General features: G+C 49.1%; 1 protein-coding gene across 1 annotated transcript in view; it reads left to right on the top strand.

The window, feature by feature from the left end:
- The first annotated feature begins 6,689 nt into the window (after nt 1-6,689).
- The window catches only part of SSH3 (slingshot protein phosphatase 3), an 84,969-nt gene continuing 67,812 nt past the window's right edge, over nt 6,690-23,846 (top strand). The window contains exon 1 of the mRNA XM_082266765.1: nt 6,690-6,776. Coding sequence (XP_082122891.1) covers nt 6,714-6,776 — 63 coding nt within the window. The 5' untranslated portion in view covers nt 6,690-6,713. The remainder of the gene's footprint in view (nt 6,777-23,846) is intronic.

Consider the following 23,846-nt stretch of genomic DNA (forward strand, 5'->3'; position numbering starts at 1 on the left):
TTGCCTATGCAGCAAAAGAGGATTTTGAAGAGATACCAGCTACCATTGTTCCCAGTGTCCCTTCCAACCCAGCCTTTGCATTGGAGAATGCCTGGGACTTTATCCCACATCCCTAAATTATTAGCCCATATTTTTAACCATTTTCCCATTTTCATCATCTGTGCTGATCATTTTTCATGCTTCCTCAAATAACCATGCCACTGCCTGACCCTGGAGTGTTTTTCGACTATGCCTCTGCCTACCGTTTGGACTGCTTCCATGTGAACTGATCCTGGCCTGTTTTATCGACTATGCTTCTGCCTACCGCTTGGACTGCTTCCATGTAAACTAACCCCGGCCTGTTTTATCAAATACAAATTGTTGCCCTGCTACTGTAGTACACAGGGGTCTCTCATATGTGAGGGGCTCCAGAATTGTTTTTCCGGATGGAGAAAACACATTTTTTTTGGTTTTCTCCAGGTTTGGTCATTTCCGGATTAGTGTCTGGAGTCCAGAGACTTCAAAGAGATTTGGGTGGGAGAAGCCTCTACCCCTATGCCCAGGTCCTACCTGACCAAGGCCCTAAGTCTGCTACTGACTTCCTCTGCTTGCCCCATGAACTGACCACACCTATGCCTGCTACTTGTACTATGGGAATAATTAGCTGTACCAAGAGGCAGTATGTTTATGAAGAGCTGGTGACCGGTACATTATTGAGTGTCTGCTGCCAGGACCAATGCTCTCCTCTGTAGACCACTGCACTACTAAAAACACAGGTAAAAAATGCTATTGAGGAAAGGGTAAAAAAAAAAAAAAAAAAAAAAAAGTATTTTGGAGTGTATTTTTTGGAATGTACATACTATGTGTTAGAATATATATGAAGGAAGAGATCCCTAGCTCCAGCCCGCTGAGTGCCCTGCCTACATGGGCACAACCAGAAAAATTGTATGGGACCTGGCACACCCATTGCTGAACAAAGGTTATCATATATACCTGGATAACTACTATACCAGCCTGCCCCTTTTCAAACACCTATACCTTGCAAAAACCCTGGCCTGCGGAACCACCAGAAAGAACAGGAAGGGCTTCCCACAATCTTTGGTCAATAAAAAAAATGGGAAGGGGGGAAAAAGCAGCTTTGAGGAGCAACAAAGTGCTGGCCTTGAGGTGGAAGGATAGTAGGAATGCATTTTTGATGTCCACCATCCATGATGACACCACAGTTGAGGTTCAAAGAAGACGAGGTCCCATTCAAAAGCCAACGCGCGTCCAAGAATATAGTCTTTACATGGGGGTGGATTTTAATAACCAAATGTTTCAGCCCTACTTAGAAACAAGGAGGTCCCGTTTCTGGTACAAGAAAGTCGCAATTTATTTAATTCATTTGGCTATTTATAATGCATATATTATCTACACCAAATCCACTGAAAGCCCCACCCCCTTCCTAAAATTAATCAAAGGAATTGTCACATCCCTCATCTATAAACAAAGCCCCCCCCCCCCCCCCCGAAAACCTTCGCTCTGATGTGGTTAGACGACTTCATGGGTGCGAAATGGTCGCAGAGGAAGCGGACAACCATTTCTGAGGCCCATCCATAAGCACAAATAGTGAGTCTGATGAGCACTGAGAAATGTGTTAATTTTGTGTTGTCCAATTTTCCACATTGTTATGTTTCCTGCTTTTGTGAAAACTTTTTAATAAAAATATTGAAACCGAATAGTGAGTCTGATTTCTTAAAAGACTCCGTAGCTGCCAGGTACACCCTGCCCAGACCACATCCAAGGCACGCAAAGCAATTTCCTTGGCATGTTTTCACCTGGGACACAGGGAAGGCAACACGATGTCTTCATTCAAATAAAAATCAGAGACAACCTGCAGAAGGAACGACGGACAGGGGCGAAGCACAACCTTATCACTGTGAACCACCAAGTAAGGTGAACGACGGTAACACTGCCAATTCTGACACCCTGCGTACAGAGGTGAAAGCCCCCCAAAAAGGCCACCTTCTGGGACAGCGTAAGCAGGGGAATCTCCCAAAGATTCAAAAAAGGAGGCTTCTGGAGGACTGAGAGCACCAAATTGAGGTCCCAAGGCGGCAACAGAGACCGCACTGGAGGGATCAAGTGCCTAACTCCCTGAAGAAAAGCACGCACCAAGGAGTAAGTGGCCAAGGGCTGTTGAAAGAAGACCGCTAAGGCCGACACCTGACCCTTGATAGTACTCAAAGCCAGTCTCTGCTCAACCCCTCGTTGAAGGAAGGTTTAGATCCGAGCCACCGAAAAAAGAGCGAGAATGAACCCCCAGAGACTCACACCACGCAATGTACATCTTCCACGTATGATGGTAGATCTTTCTAGAAGCAGATTTCCTAGCTTTTAACAGCGTTGGAATCACAGACTCAGACAAACCTCTATCCATCAGTACCTGGCGTTCAACAGCCAAGCCCTCAAAGCCAGCGACTGTAAAGCAGGATGGAAGATTGTTTTTTTGGGACAGAGGATCCACCCTAGGAGAAAGCTTCCAAGGAAGGTTGGCGACCAGCCGCACTAGATTGGCGTACCAAGCCTGGCAAGGCCAGTCCAGAGCCACTAAGATGACCGGAATCCCTTCTTGTGCCCCCCTGGTGATTGACATAAGCCAGGGCCGTGGCACTGTCCGATTGAATGCGCACTGGACATCCCTGAAGACGATCCGTTCAATGTTCCAGGCACAGTCTGATCGCTCGGAGTACAAAGACATTGATCAGTAGTCATAGATCAGTACTCTTCCAGTGTCCAGACACCCTGAGCAGAATTTTGCTGAGGATGCCTCCCCAGCCAGACAGGCAGGCATCTGTGATGACCACTGTACAATACAAGAGAAGGAAGGATTTGCCAAGCCGAAGAACAAAGCCACTATATCAGGGACACTTTCATTCCCTGGCTCAGCCGGATGTGATTGTCCAGAGACTGCGAATTCTTGTCCCATTTGGACAGAATCTCCCTTGCAGGGACCTCAATTGAAACTATGCAAACAGAACCACCTCGAAGGTAGACACCATTAGGCCCAGCACCCGCATTCAAGTCCGGAGGGATTACCATCTGCTGGACAACAGGAGACGGAATTACAGCCTGGAGTTTGTCTAGAGGAAGGAGCACTCAGGCTAAGGCAGAGTCCAGAGTCAGAACCAGATAGTCCAGCTTTGTGGAGGAAACCAGAGCAGACTTCTGAAAATTCGTAATCCAACCAAACACCCTCAAGCTTATATGGCGATTTCCAGGTTTTCCACTAGTGCAGTAAGAGACTCCACTCGCAGAAGAAGGTCGTTCAAGCAGCCCAGTCCTGCGATCCCCCATTGGCGTAACAAGGCTAGCACCAACACTTTTGTGACGACCCGAGGAGCAGAGGCGAGACCAAAGGGTAACGCCACAAACTGATAATGCTTCTCTCCTATGGCAAAGCGGAGGAAGCTCTGGAGACCGACACATATTGGATTGTGAAGGTAAGAGTCCTTAATGTCGATGTAGGCAAGAAAAGCATTTCAGCGCCTTGAGGTCCAGAATTGGACGCACCTTACCTTCCTTCCTGGGAACTGTAAACAGGTTTGAGTAAATCCCCTGAAAAAATTCTGAAGTCGAAACCAAAGCCGGGACCGGGACCATCGCCATTTAAAGTAAAAGGTCTTGCACTGCCCCAAAAAGAGCCTGTATTCGGACTGGATACAGTCACGTGTTGGAAGAAAGAACCTTACCAGAGGGTAAGAACGAAACTCAATCTTGTAGCCGGACCAAATTACTTTGTGGACCCACTTGGCTTGTACCAGGGGAGTCCACAGGTCCAGGAACCAGCGAAGACGTCCCCCCACCCCAGAAAAGGGTGAGGGCACACTTTTATGCTGAATGAGCTTGTATGCAGGTCTGGAGAAGCCCGCTCTTGACTTGCCAAACCAATTTTGCTTGGATCCTCCCGAAGGGCTCCGATTTCTTGCCAGTTAAGCCTGAGGGACAAAAAAACTGCTTAGGAGCCAAGGAGGGCCCACGCCTATGACGAGGGTCCTTGCCCTTAGTAGCCTGCGGAAGAAAGGTACTCTTCCCCTTGTGAGACCTTTAATGATGTCATCCAGGGTAGCACCCAATAGACAATCTCCTTGAAAGGGAAGAACAGTCAAGACCTTTTTAGAAGTCTGGTCCGCAGACCAGCATTTGAGCCAGAAGACAGGTCGAAGGACCACTGCTGAAACAGAGCCGAGCCACTAGGGGGGCCTCATCCAAAGAGAAATCACAGATCAACTGCAGCCCTTGGATCAGCTCAGCAAAGGCAGAGGGGGGCAACTCCCTCTCCAGGTCATGGCACAAAAGCCTAGCCCATTCGGTCAGAGTCTGCGACACCAGGGCGATGGTAAATATCGGCCTCAGTGCAGAACCAGCCAGGGTGTACATATTGCGGGCAACAGCCTATGCCTTCCTGTCAGCCGGGGTCCTTAAAGGCCGGGGACTCTTCAACCGGAATCATGGTTGCCTTGTTCAATCTGGAAACCAGAGGGTCCACCACCGGTGGAACATTTCACTTCTTAAGAAGGGACTCCTCATAGGGGTATCGCCTAGCAAAATCGCTTAGGGACCCCAAGGGGACGCTTTGATTGTTCCCACTATTTAGGGACAATTCTGTCAAAATAGAAGGGGAAAGGGAACCCCTTTTCCGCTCTGGATGGCTTGTGAATGCCAAAGGGAACCTGCATCTCCGCTGCAGCTTCAGCCTTCATCTTTAAGGTCTCATGCACAGCTACAATCGGTGAGTCCCAGCGCCTTTTCATACGCAGAAGTGGAGGAATCGGGGCGTGTGGTCGCAGACCCAGCAGAGTGACCCACGTCCGCGTTGGCCACATCAATTTCAGGATCAGATGAGGCTGTTTGCCAGCCCGTCACCCAAAAGCCACCTCCACCTGGGACACCAAGGACTCCAGGCCCGACGTCGATGGATGGATGGATGGATGAGACCCGGAGGGCCCCGCAGCCTCAGAGAGGGGATCAGGTGGGGAGATGTGCTCCAAAGTCTCCATGAGTCACCGGGGGACCCCACAAAAAGTGTAAAAAACTGCTGAGGGACAACCCCCACCGCTCTGGTAGCCCACCTGGTTGCCACAGATCACCAGTCGATCCTCAGTAGAGAGGACCCCACCAGACTCACCAACCCACAGAACCTGCAGCTACCAGGAGAATCTGCAATTGCAAGTAGGCGATCAGGAAATGAAAAGATCCAGGAGTCAGCACAAGGGGAGGAAGAGGGGCTCCCACCGCCGAAATCGGTGCCCTTCACCGCCGAAATCACCGCCCAAAGGGCTCCATTGTCATGGCCACTGCTCTTTTCAATGGCAAACTACCGAGAAATGGCCACCTACAGAAACATGCATTAAGCACACAGGCTACAAGAAAATGGCGGCACCACTAGGCTCCCAGGAGGGATTCCTAGGCCTCAAAAAACAGCACAGGCAGGAGGGGGGGGGGGGGCACTGCTAGGAGCCCCCACCAGGTACAACCCCCCCCCACAGCTAATCGTCTGGTCGCCCCACCGACCCAATCGTCAGCACAGCACCCCACCCTACAGCCCTACCGTCAGTGAAGGGGGTGTGGATGGGGGCGAGACGCCCCACAGGGACCACCAGACCAATGAGGGGGGTGCCTAACGAGAAGGAGGTGAGAAGGAGGTGAACCCAGGGGTCCAACCGTCCCATGGAGGGGCCAACATCCACCCCCAACCCTCAAGGGGGAGTGAGGGGATAGCTACTTATCATACGAGGAACCAGGTGGGCATTGCTTCAGACAGAACGCCTCTGATTGTTGGCCAGGAGGAACGCTGCGACTTGGGCCGAGACCCGGTCATATGTGACCTTGCAAAGGGCGTTTAACTCCTAGGCCAGCCCCCGTCGGGTGGGGGCTATGTCGCCGCCGACCAACTGGATCTAGATTTTCCAGCCCGTCGCCCAGTCCGGCAGTTGTCCTACTCCTGTAGGGGGGGCAGTATAACCCAATGGTTAGGAAGATCAGGAGCTGCGTCCGTCAATGAAGGAAAGAGAAAACAGGCCAAGAAGAAGCGCGAAAGAATCTGCGAAAGGTGTGAATGGGGGCCCAGAGATATTGCGACCAATCAGAACCCCAGAGATATTGTGACCAATCAGAACCCCAGAGATATTGTGACCAATCAGAACCCCAGAGATATTGTGACCAATCAGAACCCCAGAGATATTGTGACCAATCAGAAAACCCAGAGATATTGTGACCAATCAGAACCCCAGAGATATTGCGACCAATCAGAACCCCAGAGATATTGTGGCCAATCAGAACCCCAGAGTTATTGTGACCAATCAGAACCCCAGAGTTATTGGGACCAATCAGAACCCCAGAGGTATTGTGACCAATCAGAACCCCAGACCTGTCATGTGACTTCTCCCTACAATCACCTCAACTTCTCCTCACACACAGAGCTATGCGGTCCTTCCTCATCCCCTCCTCAGTCAGGACTGAGTGGTGAGAAATGTTCTATGACCCCTCCCTCACTCCTCCTCCCCCCCGGCTCTTCCCTCCTTGTAGGGCCATGTCACTTTCTCCTCTCTTCCCCCTCACATACCTCTCCGACCCCTCCCGCTCCTCCTTCAATGGGCTGTCCTCCTCTTCTGTCTTCCTGATTGACTGAGACACACAGAGACTGCGGGGAGCTCCGGGAAGTCTTCTCTCAGCGGCCCGACTGACCGGCGGACATGGCTCTGGTCACCGTCCAGCTGTCCTCCGTGGACGGGGGGGCGGAGCCCACTCCATTGCAGGTAACTGGGGTTCAGGTAAAGGGGCGGGGCTTGTGTATGCATGTCTGGGGGCTCCTTCCTCCTCTCTCCATAGGAGTGCAGTAATGGGGGGTATAGGGGATGGGATCACTATACTGTATATAGGAATGTATAGGAGCTGGGCGATCTCCTCTGCACTGCTGGAGTCTCTGTATAATGGTGATAAGGATCTGCAATGCTCTGTGTGTGTGTATGGAGCACAGATCACCAGGCCACCTCTGTCACTACTAATCTCTAACTATTCACTATTAATATACACACTCCCAATAGTGGGATTCAAAAATTTTAGTAACCAGTTCCGACTTTCAATGCAGAGAGACCAGCGTGCCCCCCTTTCAATGGAGAGAGACCAGCGTGCCCCCTTTCAATGCAGAGAGACCAGCGTGCCCCCTTTCAATGTAGAGAGACCAGCGTGCCCCCCTTTCAATGGAGAGAGACCAGCGTGCCCCCCTTTCAATGCAGAGAGACCAGCGTGCCCCCCTTTCAATGGAGAGAGACCAGCGTGCCCCCCTTTCAATGCAGAGAGACCAGCGTGCCCCCCTTTCAATGTAGAGAGACCAGCGTGCCCCCCTTTCAATGGAGAGAGACCAGCGTGCCCCCCTTTCAATGCAGAGAGACCAGCGTGCCCCCCTTTCAATGGAGAGAGACCAGCGTGCCCCCCTTTCAATGCAGAGAGACCAGCGTGCCCCCCTTTCAATGGAGAGAGACCAGCGTGCCCCCCTTTCAATGCAGAGAGACCAGCGTGCCCCCCTTTCAATGGAGAGAGACCAGCGTGCCCCCTTTTCAATGCACAGTGACCAGCGTGCCCCCCCTTTCAATGCAGAGTGACCAGCGTGCCCCCCCTTTCAATGCACAGTGACCAGCGTGCCCCCCTTTCAATGCACAGTGCCCACAGCATTGCCCCCAATGATTGCAGAGTGCCAGCGTTCCCCCCGCGAGACCCGTGTACTTACCTCACGGACGGTCACGGCAGCTTCTCTTCAGTCCCCGGCTCCCCGCGTCTCCTCAGTCCTCCCGCCTCCTCGGCCAATGACACAGGATTTGCCTTTCGGCAAATCAGGAAGCGGGAGGACCCGCTCCCTGATTGGCCAGGAGGAGGATCCGTGTGACAAAAACGAATTTTCATTCGCTATTGTCAGAGAATGGGCGGGCTCGGGGCGCACTGCTCTGCTCCCTGGCCGCCACGTCTCCGGCTGTGCGGGACCTTCAATTGTACTGCGCGTCCGCGCAGGCGCACAGCTTAGAGGGAACGGCCGGTTCTGCGAACTTGCAGAAATTTAGTAACCGGTTCTATGGAACCCGGTGTGAACCCGCTGAATCGCACCACTGCCTCTATCACTATTCACCACTAATACACTCACCTCTATCACTATTCACCACTAATACACTCACCTCTATCACTATTCACCACTAATACACTCACCTCTATCACTATTCACCACTAATACACTCACCTCTATCACTATTCACCACTAATACACTCGCCTCTATCACTATTCACCACTAATACACTCACCTCTATCACTATTCACCACTAATACACTCACCTCTGTCACTACTAATATACACACTTTTACCTCCATCACTACTAATCTCTCACTATTCACTATTAATATACACACTCACCTCTATCACTATTAGTATACACACTTACCTTTACCTCTATCACTATTCACTACTAATATACACGCTCCCCTCTATCACTACCAATACGCTCCCCTCTGTCACTACTAATACGCTCCCCTCTATCACTACCAATACGCTCCCCTCTGTCACTACTAATACGCTCCCCTCTATCGCTACCAATACGCTCCCCTCTATCGCTACCAATACGCTCCCCTCTATCGCTACCAATACGCTCCCCCCTATCACTACTAATACGCTCTCCCCTATCACTAATAATACGCTCCCCCCTATCACTAATAATACGCTCCCCTCTATCGCTACTAATACGCTCCCCTCTATCGCTACCAATACGCTCCCCCCTATCGCTACTAATATGCTCCCCTCTATCACTACCAATACGCTCCCCTCTATCACTACCAATACGCTCCCCTCTATCACTACTAATACGCTCCCCCCTATCACTACCAATACGCTCCCCCCTATCACTACCAATACGCTCCCCTCTATCACCACCAATACGCTCCCCTCTATCACTACTAATACGCTCTCCTCTATCACCACCAATACGCTGCATTAGTGACCGAACAGTGGCAGTTAAGTAACCCCTTTGTGCTGCATTAGTGCAACCAGTATCAGTGTTAATTAACACTGGTTGCACTAATGCAGCACAAAGGGGTTAATGTATTGCCACTGGTCGGTCACTAATGCATCAGTGATCAGCAGTGGCAATACATTAACCCCCTCATGCTGCATAATTCTAATACCATTGGTAAACTCACCTCAGCGTCCCCCCGTCTCAGCGTCCCTCCCCATCCCAATGATGCAGTCTCCTTACTCTCTGCTTTCCTGTGTTCTTCCTTTCAAAAGACCCACTTTTTAGTGGTGCACCGAAATTTCGGCCAATGAAATTTTCGGCCGAAAATGGGTTAAAAATGCCGATACTAAAGATGTCCTCCGCAGGTGCAGCGCAGGTTTCAAAAGACGCACCTCTGGCCGGCGGCCCGCCTCCCGTTGATGTCACTACTACTACTATGATGTGCATGAATGAACTAACAGACCCGACGGGCGGGCGAGCGGCCACTAATAGCTATAATTAAGTGAGCGCTTCACTTCCCTGTCAGCGGAGATACCCACCTGATAGGGAAGTGAATCGCTCACATAGTTACAGCTATTAGCAGCCGCTCGCCCGCCCGCCCGCCGGGTCTGTTCATTCATGCACATCGTAGTAGTAGTGACATCACCGGGAGGCGGGCCGCAGGCCAGAGGCGCGTCTTTTGAAACCTGCGCTGCGCCCGCGGCGGGTATCTTTAGTATCGGCATTTTTAACCCATTTTCGTCCGAAATGGAATAAGCCCATTTTCGGCCGAAAATTTTGGTGGCCGAAATTTCAGTGCACCACTGAATATATATATATATATATATATATATATATATATATATATATATATATATATATATATATATATATATATATATAGTATACACTGCTCAAAAAATGAAAGGAACACTTTGAAAACACATCAGATATCAATAGGAAAAAATATCATGGTGGATATCTATACTGGTATGGACTGGGTATTGTGTTAGGAAGGAAAGGATGTCACGTCGTTTGATGGAAATAAAAATTATCATCCTACAGAGGGCTGAAATCAAAGTGAAAAAATGATGCAGCAGGCTAGTCCATTTTGCTGAAATTTCATTGCAGCAACTCAAAATGGTACTCAGTAGTTTGTACGGCCCTCACGTGCTTGTATGTATGCCTGACAGTGTCGGGGCATGGTCCTAATGAGATACCCCAGGTGTCCTGGGGTATTTCCTCCCAGATCTGGACCAGGGCATCACTGAGCTTCTGAGCAGACTGAGCTGCAACCTGGCGGCATCGGATGGGCTGAAACATAATGTCCCAGAGATGTTCTATCGGGCTTGGGTCAGGTGAGGTTGGGGGCCATTCAATGGTATCAATTTCTTCATCCTCCAGGAACTTTCTGCATACTTTCTCCACATGGGACCGGGCATTGTCGTGCACCAGGAGAAACCCAGTACCCATTGCGCCAGCACAGGGTCTGACAATGGGTCCAAGGATTTTATTCCAATGCCTAATGGCAGTCAGGGTGCCATTGTCTGGCCTGTAGAGGTCTGTGCGTCCCTCCATGGATATGCATCCCCAGACCATCACTGACCCACCACTAAACTGGTCAGGCTGAACAATGTTACAGGCAACATAATGTTCTCCACGGCTTCTCCAGACCATTTCATGGCTGTCATGTACTCAGGGTGAACCTGCTCTTATCTGTGAAAAGCACAGGGCACCGTGGCGGACCTGCCAATTATAGTGTTCAATGGCAAATGCCAATCAAGCTCCACGGTGCTGGACAGTGAGCACAGGGCCCACTAGAGGACGTTGGGCCCTCAGGCCACCCTCCTGAAGTCTGTTTCTGATTGGTCAGAGACATTCACACCAGTGGCCTGCTGGAGGTCACTGTGTAGGGCTCTGGCAGTGCTCAATCCTGTTCCTTCTTGCACAAAGGAGCAGATACCGAACCTGCTGATGGGTTAAGGACTTTCTACGGCCCTGTCCAGCTCTCCTATGGTGCTTTTCCACTGCATGGAACCGAACCATTCGGCTCGCTTTTGTGCTTTTCCATTGCTGGTACCGCATGGTACGGTGTAGGAACGGTTCGGTACGGTACGGCGGCGCTTTTCTGCTGCATGGAACCGAACGGTACGGCTCTCAAAAACAGTACCACCTCGATTGTGGTTCCAACAGGTACCATAACTGGTACCATATCCCACAATCCTTTGCATGCAGTCACTACTAGCCACTGATTGGTCAGAGAATCCCACCCACCCGTTGTTATCCCACCCACTTAACTTTAGTACTACTTTAGTGGAAAAGCAAACCATACCATACCGTACTGAACTGTTCCAACACAGTACCATGCGGTACCAGCAGTGGAAAAGCAAACCAGGCCAAGCAGGGCCGAGTAGAGCCGAGCCGGTACTTGCAGTGGAAAAGTGCCTCTAGAGTAACTGCCTGTCTCCTGGAATCTCCTCCATGCTCTTGAGACTGTGCTGGGAGACACAGCAAACCTTCTGTCAATGGCACTTATTGATGTGCCATCTGGAGGAGTTGGACTGCCTGTGCTACCTCTATAGGGTCCAGGTATCGCCTCATGCTATCAGTAGTGACACTGACCCTAGCCAAAGGCAAAACTAGTGAAAAACAGTCAGAAAAGATAGAGGAGTAGGAAAAAACATTTCAGTGGCCTCTACCATTCTGTCTTGGAGGTCGTCCGATTGTTGCCCATCTAATGCCCCTGTTTAATTTTATTAACACCAAAGCAGCTTAACACCAAAGCAGCTGAACGTGATTAACAACCCCCTCTGCTACTTAACTGACCAGATCAATATCCCAGGAGTTTAATTGACTTGATGCTATACTGTATTGCATCCCAGTCTTAGTCCGTAGGGTTCAATATTGAGTTGGCCCACCCTTTGCAGCTTTAACAGCTTCAACCCTTCTGGGAAGACTGTACAAAAGGTTTAGGAGTGTGTCTATGGGAATGTTTGACCATTCTTCCAGAAGCTCATTTGTGAGGTCAGGCACTGATGTTGAACGAGAAGGCCTGGCTCGCAGTCTCCACTCCAATTCATCCCAAAGGTGTTCTATCCGGTTGAGGTCAGGACTCCTTCACCCCAAACTCGCTCATCCATGTCTTTTATGAACCTTGCTTTGTGCATTGTTCCAAATAATTTGGTGGAGGAGGGATTATGGTGTGGGTTTTTTTTTTCCAGGGGTTGGGCTTGGCCCCTTAGTTCCAGTGAAGGAAACTCTTAAGGCATCAGCATACCAAGACATTTTGGACAATGTCATGCTCCCAATTTTGTGGGAACAGTTTGGGGATGGCCTTTCCTGTTCCAACATGAGCAAGGTCCATAAAGACACAGATGAGCGAGTTTGGGGTGGAGGAAATTGACTGGCCTCCACAGAGTCCTGACCTTAACTCAATAGAACACATTTCTGATGAATTAAGGCCCGTACACACGTAGCGATTGTCGGCCGTAAATATTCGGCCAACGGCCGATTGTCGGCTTGTTAGTATGATGCTTCCGACAACCGACTGCGACTTTTCGGCCAAACAGAATCTGGTGTGCAGGCTTTAAAATTTTTGTTGGCCAACACCAGAACGGCCGATTGTTCCTCAGTCAGTACAGATTTCGGCCGACAAACAGCAGATGAGCAAGACTGGGCATGCTCAGAGAATAAAAAACACACGGAAAGTTAACCATCACATGACATCACTTCTGCAGTCGGCTGTTGTTGGCCGACAAAATTCGTGTGCAGTCTTTAGCACTTTTCAACCGACAGGACAGCACCGGACAAAAGACGGCCGATCGTTTGGCCGACAATCGCTACGTGTGTACGGGGCTTTAGAGTGGGGACTGTGAGCCAGACCCTCTCGTCCAACTTCAGTGTTGGACCTCATAAATGCGCTTCTTGAAGAATGGTCAAACATTCCCGTAAACACAATTCTAAACCTTGTGGACAGCCTTCCCAGAAGAGTTCAAGCTTTTATAGCAGCAAAGGGTGGGCCAACTCAATATTGAACCCCGAAGACTAAGACTGGGATGCCATTAAAGTTCATGTGTCTGTAAAGTAGGCCTGCTGAATATAATCGCTGAATCGATCCTTCGTGATTCTGCATCGATTCAGGGTGATTGAAAAATCGATTACCTAATGACGTCAGTTCCGGGGGCGGGGACAGAAGTGACATGGCGGCGCTTAATGAGTTGTTGGCGGCGGCCGGGCTTGTGGAACACGGAGCTCCTCCTCGCGGCGCGGGAGAGGAGAGGATAGCGGAGCTATCAGTGCTCTCTCTGGCCCCCGGAATACACACTCATCCTCAAAATCGCTCCCTGTCACATGCAGCTGAAGGGAAAGGGAAGCACTAACAAGTGGTGTACTTGCCTGAAAGCAGAACTGGCACAATGGAGAGACACACTAATGAGCAGTGGCCGGGGTCCGAGGAGTGAAAGAGGATCGCAGAGAGGAGACAGTGACAATCCTAAGGCAGCATGGATAAGGAAAGCCGGTAGGCGGTGAGAGTTATGTCTGTTTGAACCGCTTATCTGTTAGCACGCTTCTCTCCTCTCTGTTTTTTAACAGCATTACAAGCACTGCCTGTAACACTGGTCGGCATGGATGAGCGGGCAGATGGTATGTTGTGTGATTAACAATCGGAATTAGCTCATTTGCCCTGCTGTGTTGAACTTTCACTTCTTTAGCCACTAAATGATCACTGCTCTCTGCCTCTCTGCTTGCTATGATCACTGACAGTACTGTTTTTGAATATAATCCTGCTCGGCTTTATTAACCCCCATCTTTTCTGCCCAAATTCTGCTGCAAATGCAATGCAAGACAACACTTTTAATCTAGCAAGAGGACTTCTTTGCATTAATGATGTGCAGTAACCTTTAGCAACCAAGCAGTGAACAGTGATGTGCAGTAACATCTGGCAACCAGTTACCAATAATGTTGTGCAGTAACCTCTAGCAACCAATGGGAGAGCGATAATGATGCGCAGTAAGCTCTAGCAACCAATCAGTGAGCAGTGATGTGCAGTAACATCTGGCAACCAGTTACCAATAATACTCTGTAGTCCCCCTAGTTGTAGTATAACAGGCCCTGGTAAGGAGGAATGCTGGGCTCTGTAGTGCCCCTAGTTGTAGTACAGTAGGCCCTGGTAAGGAGGAATGCTGGGCTCTGTAGTGCCCCTAGTTGTAGTACAGTAGGCCCTGGTAAGGAGGAATACTGGTCTCTGTAGTGCCCCTAGTTGTAGTACAGTAGGCCCTGGTAAGGAGGAATGCTGGGCTCTGTAGTGCCCCTAGTTGTAGTACAGTAGGCCCTGGTAAGGAGGAATGCTGGGCTCTGTAGTGCCCCTAGTTGTAGTACAGTAGGCCCTGGTAAGGAGGAATGCTGGGCTCTATAGTGCCCCTAGTTGTAGTACAGTAGGCCCTGGTAAGGAGGAATGCTGGGCTCTGTAGTGCCCCTAGTTGTAGTACAGTAGGCCCTGGTAAGGAGGAATGCTGGGCTCTGTCTCTGTAGTGCCCCTAGTTGTAGTACAGTAGGCCCTGGTAAGGAGGAATGCTGGGCTCTGTAGTGCCCCTAGTTGTAGTACAGTAGGCCCTGGTAAGGAGGAATGCTGGGCTCTATAGTGCCCCTAGTTGTAGTACAGTAGGCCCTGGTAAGGAGGAATGCTGGGCTCTATAGTGCCCCTAGTTGTAGTACAGTAGGCCCTGGTAAGGAGGAATGCTGGGCTCTATAGTGCCCCTAGTTGTAGTACAGTAGGCCCTGGTAAGGAGGAATGCTGGGCTCTGTAGCGGCAAGATCCTAGAAGCCATGTAAACAGCTGTCCTTTTTTACACAGCACTCAAGCGCAGGAGACTTTATTTGTCTTGCCTGTTAAGGATTGCTTAGAGTAACAGTCAGCATTCCCATTAAGATCTAACATCCTTCTACTGGAACTGATGTTTGCTTTAGGCCTTTCCACACCTTAGCATTGCAGTGCACACGTTGTGTCACACAAACTCGTGGATTACATCATTATAGCACACCATCTAGCAGATCGAAACCCAAGAACAAAAATATATTGTATTGCAGATTACCAATTATTTTAATCCTTAATCTGCAATATATGACGTTTTTGTATTCTTGCATGAATCTTGGTGTGCTTTGTGTATTTTTCCAGATCTGTGTAGTTACCCAATGTGACCCTTTTCCTCTATGCAGAAGCTTCCTGTAATAAAGACCCGTCAGTGCTGCCCTCTCTCATGGTGCAGCAGGGGCATGCATGGTACAGCAGGGGCATGCATGGTACAGCAGGGGCATGCATGGTGCAGCAGGGGCATGCATGGTGCAGCAGGGGCATGCATGGTACAGCAGGGGCATCCATGGTGCAGCAGGGGCATCCATGGTATAGCAGGGGCATGCATGGTGCAGCAGGGGCATGCATGGTGCAGCAGGGGCATGCATGGTGCAGCAGGGGCATGCATGGTGCAGCAGGGGCATGCATGGTACAGCAGGGGCATGCATGGTGCAGCAGGGGCATACATGGTACAGCAGGGGCATGCATGGTACAGCGGCAAACGCTGACAGACGTTGCATATCTAAAACACTGCAGCCGTCTCCTATGTGCCCGTCAGGTCTAAACCCAGGCAACTGCAGTTCAGAGCGAGGGAGCCTGCTGAATGTGTTTCATAAAGGGGGACATTTGTATTAAGGTGAGGGAGAACTCTAATGGGGGTATATCTGTACTGGGGAGAACTGTACTAACAAAGTGGGGGGATCTGTACTGGGGGGGGGGGATCTCTACTGGGAAGTTGTGTAAGGCGGTAATCTGTATTGGGGAGTAGATGTACTAAGGGGGGGAAGGTCTGAACTAAAAAGGGGGGAACTTTATTAGGGGGCAGCTGTACTAAGGGGGGGGGAACTTTACTTTGGGGAGGGGGTCGCTATACTAAGGAGGAGAAATCTTGATTCAGAGGTGAGCTGTATTAAGAGGGGAGATATTTACTTGGGGGTAAATGTACTAAGGCGGAAATGCATACGGGGTGGGGGTTTTGCTGCCCTAAAGGGGGAATATCTTTACTGGGAGGTGAACTGTACCAAGAGGAGAGATCTTCACTTGGGGGTGAGCTGTACTTGGGGGGGGGGGGGGGTACTAAGGGGGAGATCTTGGGGAGGGTTGCTGTATTTAGGGAGGGGATCCTTACTGTTACAGGTGCTGTACTAAAGGGGGAAATCAGTATTTTGGGGTAGCTGTACTAATTGGTGGTGGGGGGATATGTAGTTTGTACTGGGAAGGAGTGGTACCAAGGCGGAGATCTTTACTTGAGTGGTGGGGATCTATATTTTGCGGGGGTATGTTTACTGGAGGAAGATCTGTACAGGCGGTCCCCGGGTTACGTCCGACTTACAGATGACTCCTATTTACAGAGGGAGACAACAGGAAGTGAGAGGAAATCTACATGTAGGAAGGGAAATTCACCCCTGTAAGAGTTATCATAGGAAAAAGGTGTCTCCAATGAAGCTTTCTCACCAATCCTTGTTTCCACAAAAAGTCAAAATTGTCACAATCCAGTTGTCACAAGGACAGAAAGTGAGGTGAAATCTTCTGAACAGGGGCCCAGATAGCAAACAAATGTTACAGGGGTGTTAACCCTTCCCTATGCTGGCCCCAACCAACAAGACTGAGTTGCTGCTGCTGTAGTACCTAGCAATTGCTAAAGCAGGGTGACCATGGAGTGAGCCGTTGCAGCTCACTTAGTTAGATCTCATATGCACTCTGCCTCTACCTGCAGACCGGATGCTGGTTTGGGGAACACGCCAGTTGCAGGTTAGCTGCATGTAGCCTGCAGGACTGCTCAGTGCTCACTGTAGACTGGTCTGGTGAGAAGCTGTTAGACCAGTCACAATAGTAAATTGACAATCTTGCAGGATGTGGGCCTGTGCTGTGATGGCCAATGGGTGGGCCCTGGGGAATATTGGGGGCCATGCCTGGGGGACCCAGGTCTAAAGCTTTGTAAGGGGCCCCACATTTTCTAATGGCTGCCCTGACCGCCTGTTATGGTTCTACACTCCTGACCCCTGGCGCTCTGTGTGTTGCGCATTCCTGACCTCTGAGAACCCCTGATCTATATACATTATGCTGTGTATTTCATATTCCTGACCACTGCATTCCTTATCCTATATTGTACAACAATTGCTGGTTGCTTAGTAGTAGGTAGATAGGCTGCGTGCAGAAACGGATATGTAATGGAAGTGTTTCAAATCCACAAATGATTTTTCTAAACGTTATATGACTATGTTAAGCCTCGTACACATGCGTCGAAAATCGGCAGGGAATTTTCGTCTGACGACCGATCTGCCGATTTTCGGCTTGTTAGCATGATGCTTCCGACAACGGACTCCGACTTTTCGGCCGAAAAAAATGTGGTGTGCAGGCTATAAAATTTTTGTCCGTCAAAACACGGCCGATTTTCCTGCAGTCAGTACAGATTTCGACAGGGAAAAATCTGATGAGCAAGTCTGGGCATGCTCAGTGAAGAAAGAACACAAAGAAAACAAACCAACACATGACATCACTTCTGAAGTAGAATTTTGTCGGGCGAGAAAATTCGTGTGCAGTCTAGGCACATTCCAACCAACAAAACGCCACTCTGGACAAAAGACGGACCATCGGTCGGCCGATAATCGTTGCGTGTGTAGGCTTTAGACTCTTCCTAAGAACCGTAATGACAAAATACCTTTTGGGTACAAGTACTGTTGCAATTGTTGCAGTGTACACAGTGAGTAGGCTACGTTAGAAGCCCCTCCTACTAGCGCAGTTTTGCCACACCTACAATCCTCTGCAGCTCCTGCCTAAATACTTTTTCCTGGTCCTTATGGCTCTCGGGGTCTTCCTACACTTTGCTTCCTCCCCGGCGGTGGGCAGTCCGCCATGCAGAGTGGTGATGATGTGATGACATTAGCTCCACTCCTCACACCATTATACTTTGGGTGCAGGGGTGGGTCCATGACAGTCTGCTCTCACAGTATGCCCTTCTGGTTGAGTCAGCCCAGGGTCAGCCTTAAAGACTGAGGATATCTTGTAGTAAAAGGACAGTACTGGGCACTGAGAAGAGCCTGCGGTGCTTGTGCCCATAGAGTAGTAGTCCAGGGGTGCCAGAAAATCAATTTTGGGGTAACTCATTGTTTTTAGTATGGCACTTTTGCATGCTTTTTTTTTTTTTCCCCCACACCTGCCTCCTGGGCTGGGCCTTTTGGTTGAGACCAGAGAAATTTTTATACGGACTGGGAGGCCAGCTATTTTGCACTTTGGCACTCCTAGGCACTAATTTTTGCACTTAGTACTCCTTGTAGCACTTACTCCCGATTAGCAGGGTCTAGGTCTTTGGACTTTACCCTGAAAGTCTTGAGGGGAGGGCATGTGGCCTTATAGTCAGGTTTCCCTCTTCCCATTCGGTCTCCCTTCAGGAGAGCCCATCTTGCTGAGGTCCTCTGAACTCTGAAGAATGGGGTCTGCTTGGTGGACCATGAGTACTCAGTCCCCGTCAGGAGTCTTGTGCCCTGGGGGGGGGGGGTTAGGGTTCTTTCCCCCTATAAATTAGACCATATGATATACCCTGTGCACTTTTCTGTGTGCTTGACTTTTGTGTACTGTATTACATAATTGAGTTTTTTGTTTACATTGTTAATTTGCATTTCTAGATGTGGTCAGTTTGGAAAGGAGAAGTTATTACTGCGTGTAGCATACAGTATAAACATCTGGTGGTGAAATTGCAGGGCATCATCATGTCAGACCATTACCTTCCTGCATTGTGAGTGTAAAAATAATCAAGTGTGTCTAAAACCAAGGACAGAAATTTAATTTTTAGCAACTTCCCAGTCCTTCAATTTGGTGGCCTCGTTCATTTCCTTATCAATCAATAATAGGGCTGCGCTCCAAAGAACATGAAATGATTTCAAAAAGTAATATTGCCAATCTCTTAATATCTCAATAACACTAAATAAACCTAATACTGGCAGCACATGTAATACAAATTTAATAAAAAATCTATAATCCACATTTGTGCAGTATAAAAAAAGTTTTCCCTGATGAAGACATGTGACCCTGTGTCGACACGCGTAGGGGAGGGGCCAGGACAGTGACGGCACTCGGATGCTAGGCAGCACCAGCAACCAGGAGTGTGAGCTAACAGTTTGCACACATAGATGAGACCACTACAGAGGACTTTTATGAAAAGACTGGTGCGCTGGAAGCACTAGTATTCTGCGAGTACCCTGTATTTTGATTTTAACCACTTGCCGACCGCCGCGAGTAGATATACTGCGGCGGTCAGCCCCTCACAGGCAGAGTGACGTAGGGGTACGTCACTAGCCTGTGAGGCTCTGGGGAGCGAGCGCGCGCCGCCGGCGGCGCGCTCCTGCGTGGTCACGGACCCCCCCACGCGTGTGACTCAGCGATCGTCGGGGGAGAGGGAGAAAGTCAGGCGGCTAGTGTAAACAAGCCGCCTGTCATTCTCCCCTGTGTAGAAACTGTGATCACACGGTTCTACTATGTAGGACCGTTGATCACTGTTTCTACAGCTCAAGCCACAGCCAATCACAGTTAGAATCACGCCCCTAGGGACACACACAGCCCCTCCCTCAAATAAAGTTAACCCCTTCACTGCCAGTGTATTTTTACAGTAACAGTGCATATGTATAGCACTGATTACTGTAGTAATGTCACTGGTAACCCCAAAAGTGTCAAAAATGTCAGTCAAGGGTCCGATCTGTCCGCCGCAATGTCGCAGTACCGCAAAAAAAATTGCAGATCACCGCCATTACACGTTTAAAAAAAAAAAAAAAACAACAAAAATTACAAAAATCTTTCCCTTTGTTAGTAAACGCGATAACTTTTGCGCAAACCAATCAAAATACGCTTTTTGCAATTTTTTTTTACCAAACATTTGTAGCATAAAACAAATTGGCCGAAAATGTTAAAAAATTTTGATTTTTACATTTTTTTTTGGGGGGAATTTCATATAAAAAAATGTGAAAAATATTGTTATTTTTGCAAAATTGACGCTCTTTTTTTGTTTATAGCGCATGATCAAAAAATCGCACAGGTGATCAAATACCACCAAAAGAAAGCTCTGTTTGTGGGAAAAAAAGGACGTCAAATTCGTTTAGGTACAGCGTCGCACGACCGCGCAATTGTCCGTTAAAGTCACGCAGTGCCGAATCGCAAAATACCCCCTGGTCTTTTAGCAGCCAAATCCTCCGGGGCTTAAGTGGTTAAATAAAGATTACGGGTATAAGCACTATTGAGTTTTTCTTTTTATGTGATATCGGGATACCATTGAGAGGAGTGGAGATAAGGAGCTACCATTGGGGGCACATTGGATAAAAATCCCCGGGCCCAGCAGAGGCTAAAAGGCGCAATTTGACCAAGCTTAATTGCAAGGTCGCATTATTAAAGGTGAGAACCCAACTGAAGGGGGGAGCACATTTTCCACGGTGTTACAAGGATTTGTTCACTTAAACTTCACTAAAGGAAGAGCATAGACTTTTGCACGATAAAGATATCGGTGACGGGGAATATCATCACAATTCATTATCTATGTTATCCTATGTGTCCATGCACGTTTTTAGCAGTTAATCAGCAGGGGGGTTTATGGGCTGTTGTCTGAAGTCCTTCAGCCCTTGTCTTGTCTTGGATCTGACGTCAGACGCTACCAGCCTCCGCCTCGCGGTCTCCACCTCCTGCCCACCCGGAAGTAAACAGCAAGCCGGCTCGCTTGTCTGTTCCCTGGGCCCTGCGGATCACCGCCTCATCACCACGGATCCACTGACGTCCCAGAGACACGCTACACTTGTCACTTTTATGTGAGTTACTATGTCTTATTTTTTTCTGCATTAAATCTTCATTGCACTCAGAGGCGCTCTCCTTTCTTTCCTTATACATATCCATGCAGAGTTGACTTCACTCTTCTGAGAGCCGGCCCTGAGAAGCAACCATCCACCCCTGGATCTGTTCTGGACCCTAAAGATGGACTCCTCCACAGTCCTTTTATGACCCTATCCCCTGTGAATGCATATGGACTACTAATCCCCCCGTGCATCCCATCTTATTTATCATTTTTATTATCATTTATTATTTTCTGTTGGAATAATTATTGTCCTTACATCCTTTAGCGCTAAACACCCCCATTGCCTTAATGGGCTGTTGTCTGAACGCCCTAAAATCGCGTTCAAGAGCAGTTCTTCTGACCACAAAAATAACGTCCAAACTCACAAAAATGTGAGTTTAACAGCAGCAGTGTACACGAGGCATTAGCTCCCGTTCACATTAGGTCGCTCCGACTTAGGGGGCGACCTGTGAAGTCGCGTGCACCGCGACTTCGGCGCGACTTGCACGGACTTCATAAACTGACTTGTGTCGCTCCTATTAGAACCGGTCCTGTACTACTCAATGGACCCGATGGTGCGCGACTTGCCAGGCTGACCAAGTCGCCTGGCAAGTCGTAATAGTGTGAACCGGCTCTTAAGGTTCACATACAAATTAAAGGAGAAGTTTGGGGTTTGTACAAAAACAAACCCCGTTGGGGCTCATGTACACACAGACTAGATTGACCGCCTGCCACAGGAAAATCACAGGAGCGGAGGGTTGAGGAAGGTTGAACCTCTAACCACAGCAGCTTCTAAACTCTTGTAAGAGCCTATGTGAACCCCTACCCCTGAGAAGCTCCAGAACTTTTTTTGAAGCAGATCATGGTTTTGCACATTCATTTGAGGCTTAAGATCCCTCTGGTATCAGGAGAAAAGGGGAACCTGGCTGACCACTATTTGCTGCTGATATAAGGAGTATATATGCCAGATTTTACCACTCTTTAATTTGAGGGTCAAACATTTCCGGTAAGAGGCTCATTCTTCTAGAGCACTATGGTGGAGTGTCTCCTGTAGTCATCGCCCTTTTCTTGGGCATGGGACTTTCCTTTCCCCTTATGGAATGTGCTAATTGGGATCATTACCATCTGCATTGTGATTATTTGACAATTGACTGACCATCATTTGTTTTGGCGCTGCACCCTATTTCTGTTCTCTTTTTTGGATCAATCTTATCCATTGGTGCCGGCAGCCTATTTGTTATATTTTTCTGTGAGACTGAGCGCGGATATCCTGTTTTGTTTTAAAAGCCTAGACACATAGGCTTTTATGGAGTTGCGTTTAGGAGCGTTGGCAAAAAAAAAAAAATGCCAAAAGCTCCTAAACTCCCAGTTTAGAACCTGTAGTGTATATGAGCCTTTACTCGCATCTATGGTGCAGCATTGGTGTGATATTGCACCTGTCCCATGCCGGCTCTAAGCCCGAGAACTGAGCAATCGCATGATCTCTAATCACTCATTTCTTGGTCTGCTGGGAGCGGAGAGCCGTGACTATCAGTCTCCACTCTCTGATCTGCCCGAGCTGAGGAGAGGGCAGGCACAGCTGGCACTACTCTCGGCATCATGCTGGGAGGCAGAGCAAAAATATGAAACTATGTTCACTCCTCTGCAAGAAGTATGAGCAAAAAAGCTTTGGCCATACTTCTTTTAAAGTGGTAGTATACTCTGCTTTTTTAAATTTTTTCCGCTTTTTAATTTTTGCCTACAGGTAAGCCTATAATAAGGCTTACCTGTAGGTAAAATTAGTATCTCCTAAACCTGCACGGTTTAGGAGATATTCATCCTGCATGCAGCCGCTGACACCAGCGGCGCATGTGCTCTGAAGGTCCGGCGTATCTTGCTGGACCTTCAGAGCTCCTTGCCGGAAAGTGAACTCCCACGCGCATGCACGGAGTGACATCATCGTGGCTCCGGCCACTCCGAGCCGGACCTGCCGACCCCGGAAGAGACACACAGGGAACGCCGAGGAATGTCAGCTCCCTCAGCGGTGTCCTGGCGACCGTGTGGGGGCTTCGTTCTTAGGTAAGTATTTCATAATGTGCTAGTATGCCATGCCATTGTCCTGCAGGTTTTCTTTTTTTCACAGGGGATACAACCGCTTGAACTACTTCTGGACCGCCCCACGTACATGTACTGTGGCAGGGCGGCCCTTCAGCGCCAAATTACGTACCTATATGTCATTTCGATCTCTGGGTCCGGGGCGTGCACGCGTGCCGCCTGCGACCCACTCCCGCTGTTATTGGACACCGCAGGAGCCAATCAGTGGGTCCGGTGCGCCTGATGTTTGCCAGCACCAGGCGACTGTTACTGAGAGAGGCAGAACGGCGGTCTGCCTATGTAAACAAGGCAGATTGCCATTCTGTCAGAGGGGAAGATGGAGATCCCGTGTTTCTACGAAGCAGGAAACCTGATCTCTGTCTTCCCGCAGTCAAAGCACCCCCACACAGTTAGCCCCCATTCACACTAGGGCGACTCACGAGGCGACTTGTGTCGCCCCAGGTCGCCCCAGGTCGCTTGACATGACCAAACCAATGTAAATGAATGAGTGCCGTCTTAATTGCCGCTATTAAGGTCGCTCCGACTTCAGAAAAGGGTCCTGTACTACTTTCAGGCGACCAGTGATCCGACCTGTCCCATATACTTCAATGGGAGTCGCCTCCTTATCTTAATTGAAGCGACCTGTAATCCGACTTGTCATCCGACTTTGCTAAAAAATGGCAGTGAACAAGAAAAGAGCATAATTTTCTTGCAGGCATTAGCGGTCATTTTTTTAGGCAGGCATGTCATTTTTTGGATTTCGTTTCTGGGGGGTCTAAAAAGTGTCCCTATCAAGTTTCAGCTCTGTAGCATGTCCAGAACCCCTAAAAAAAATCATTTTTCTTTTAATTTTTTGTAGTGTCTTTACCAGCTGTCTTTTATACTTGCAGGCATTCA

Source organism: Pelophylax lessonae (assembly GCF_965119305.1).
Source record: "Pelophylax lessonae genome assembly, chromosome: 9".
NCBI lineage: Eukaryota > Metazoa > Chordata > Amphibia > Anura > Ranidae > Pelophylax > Pelophylax lessonae.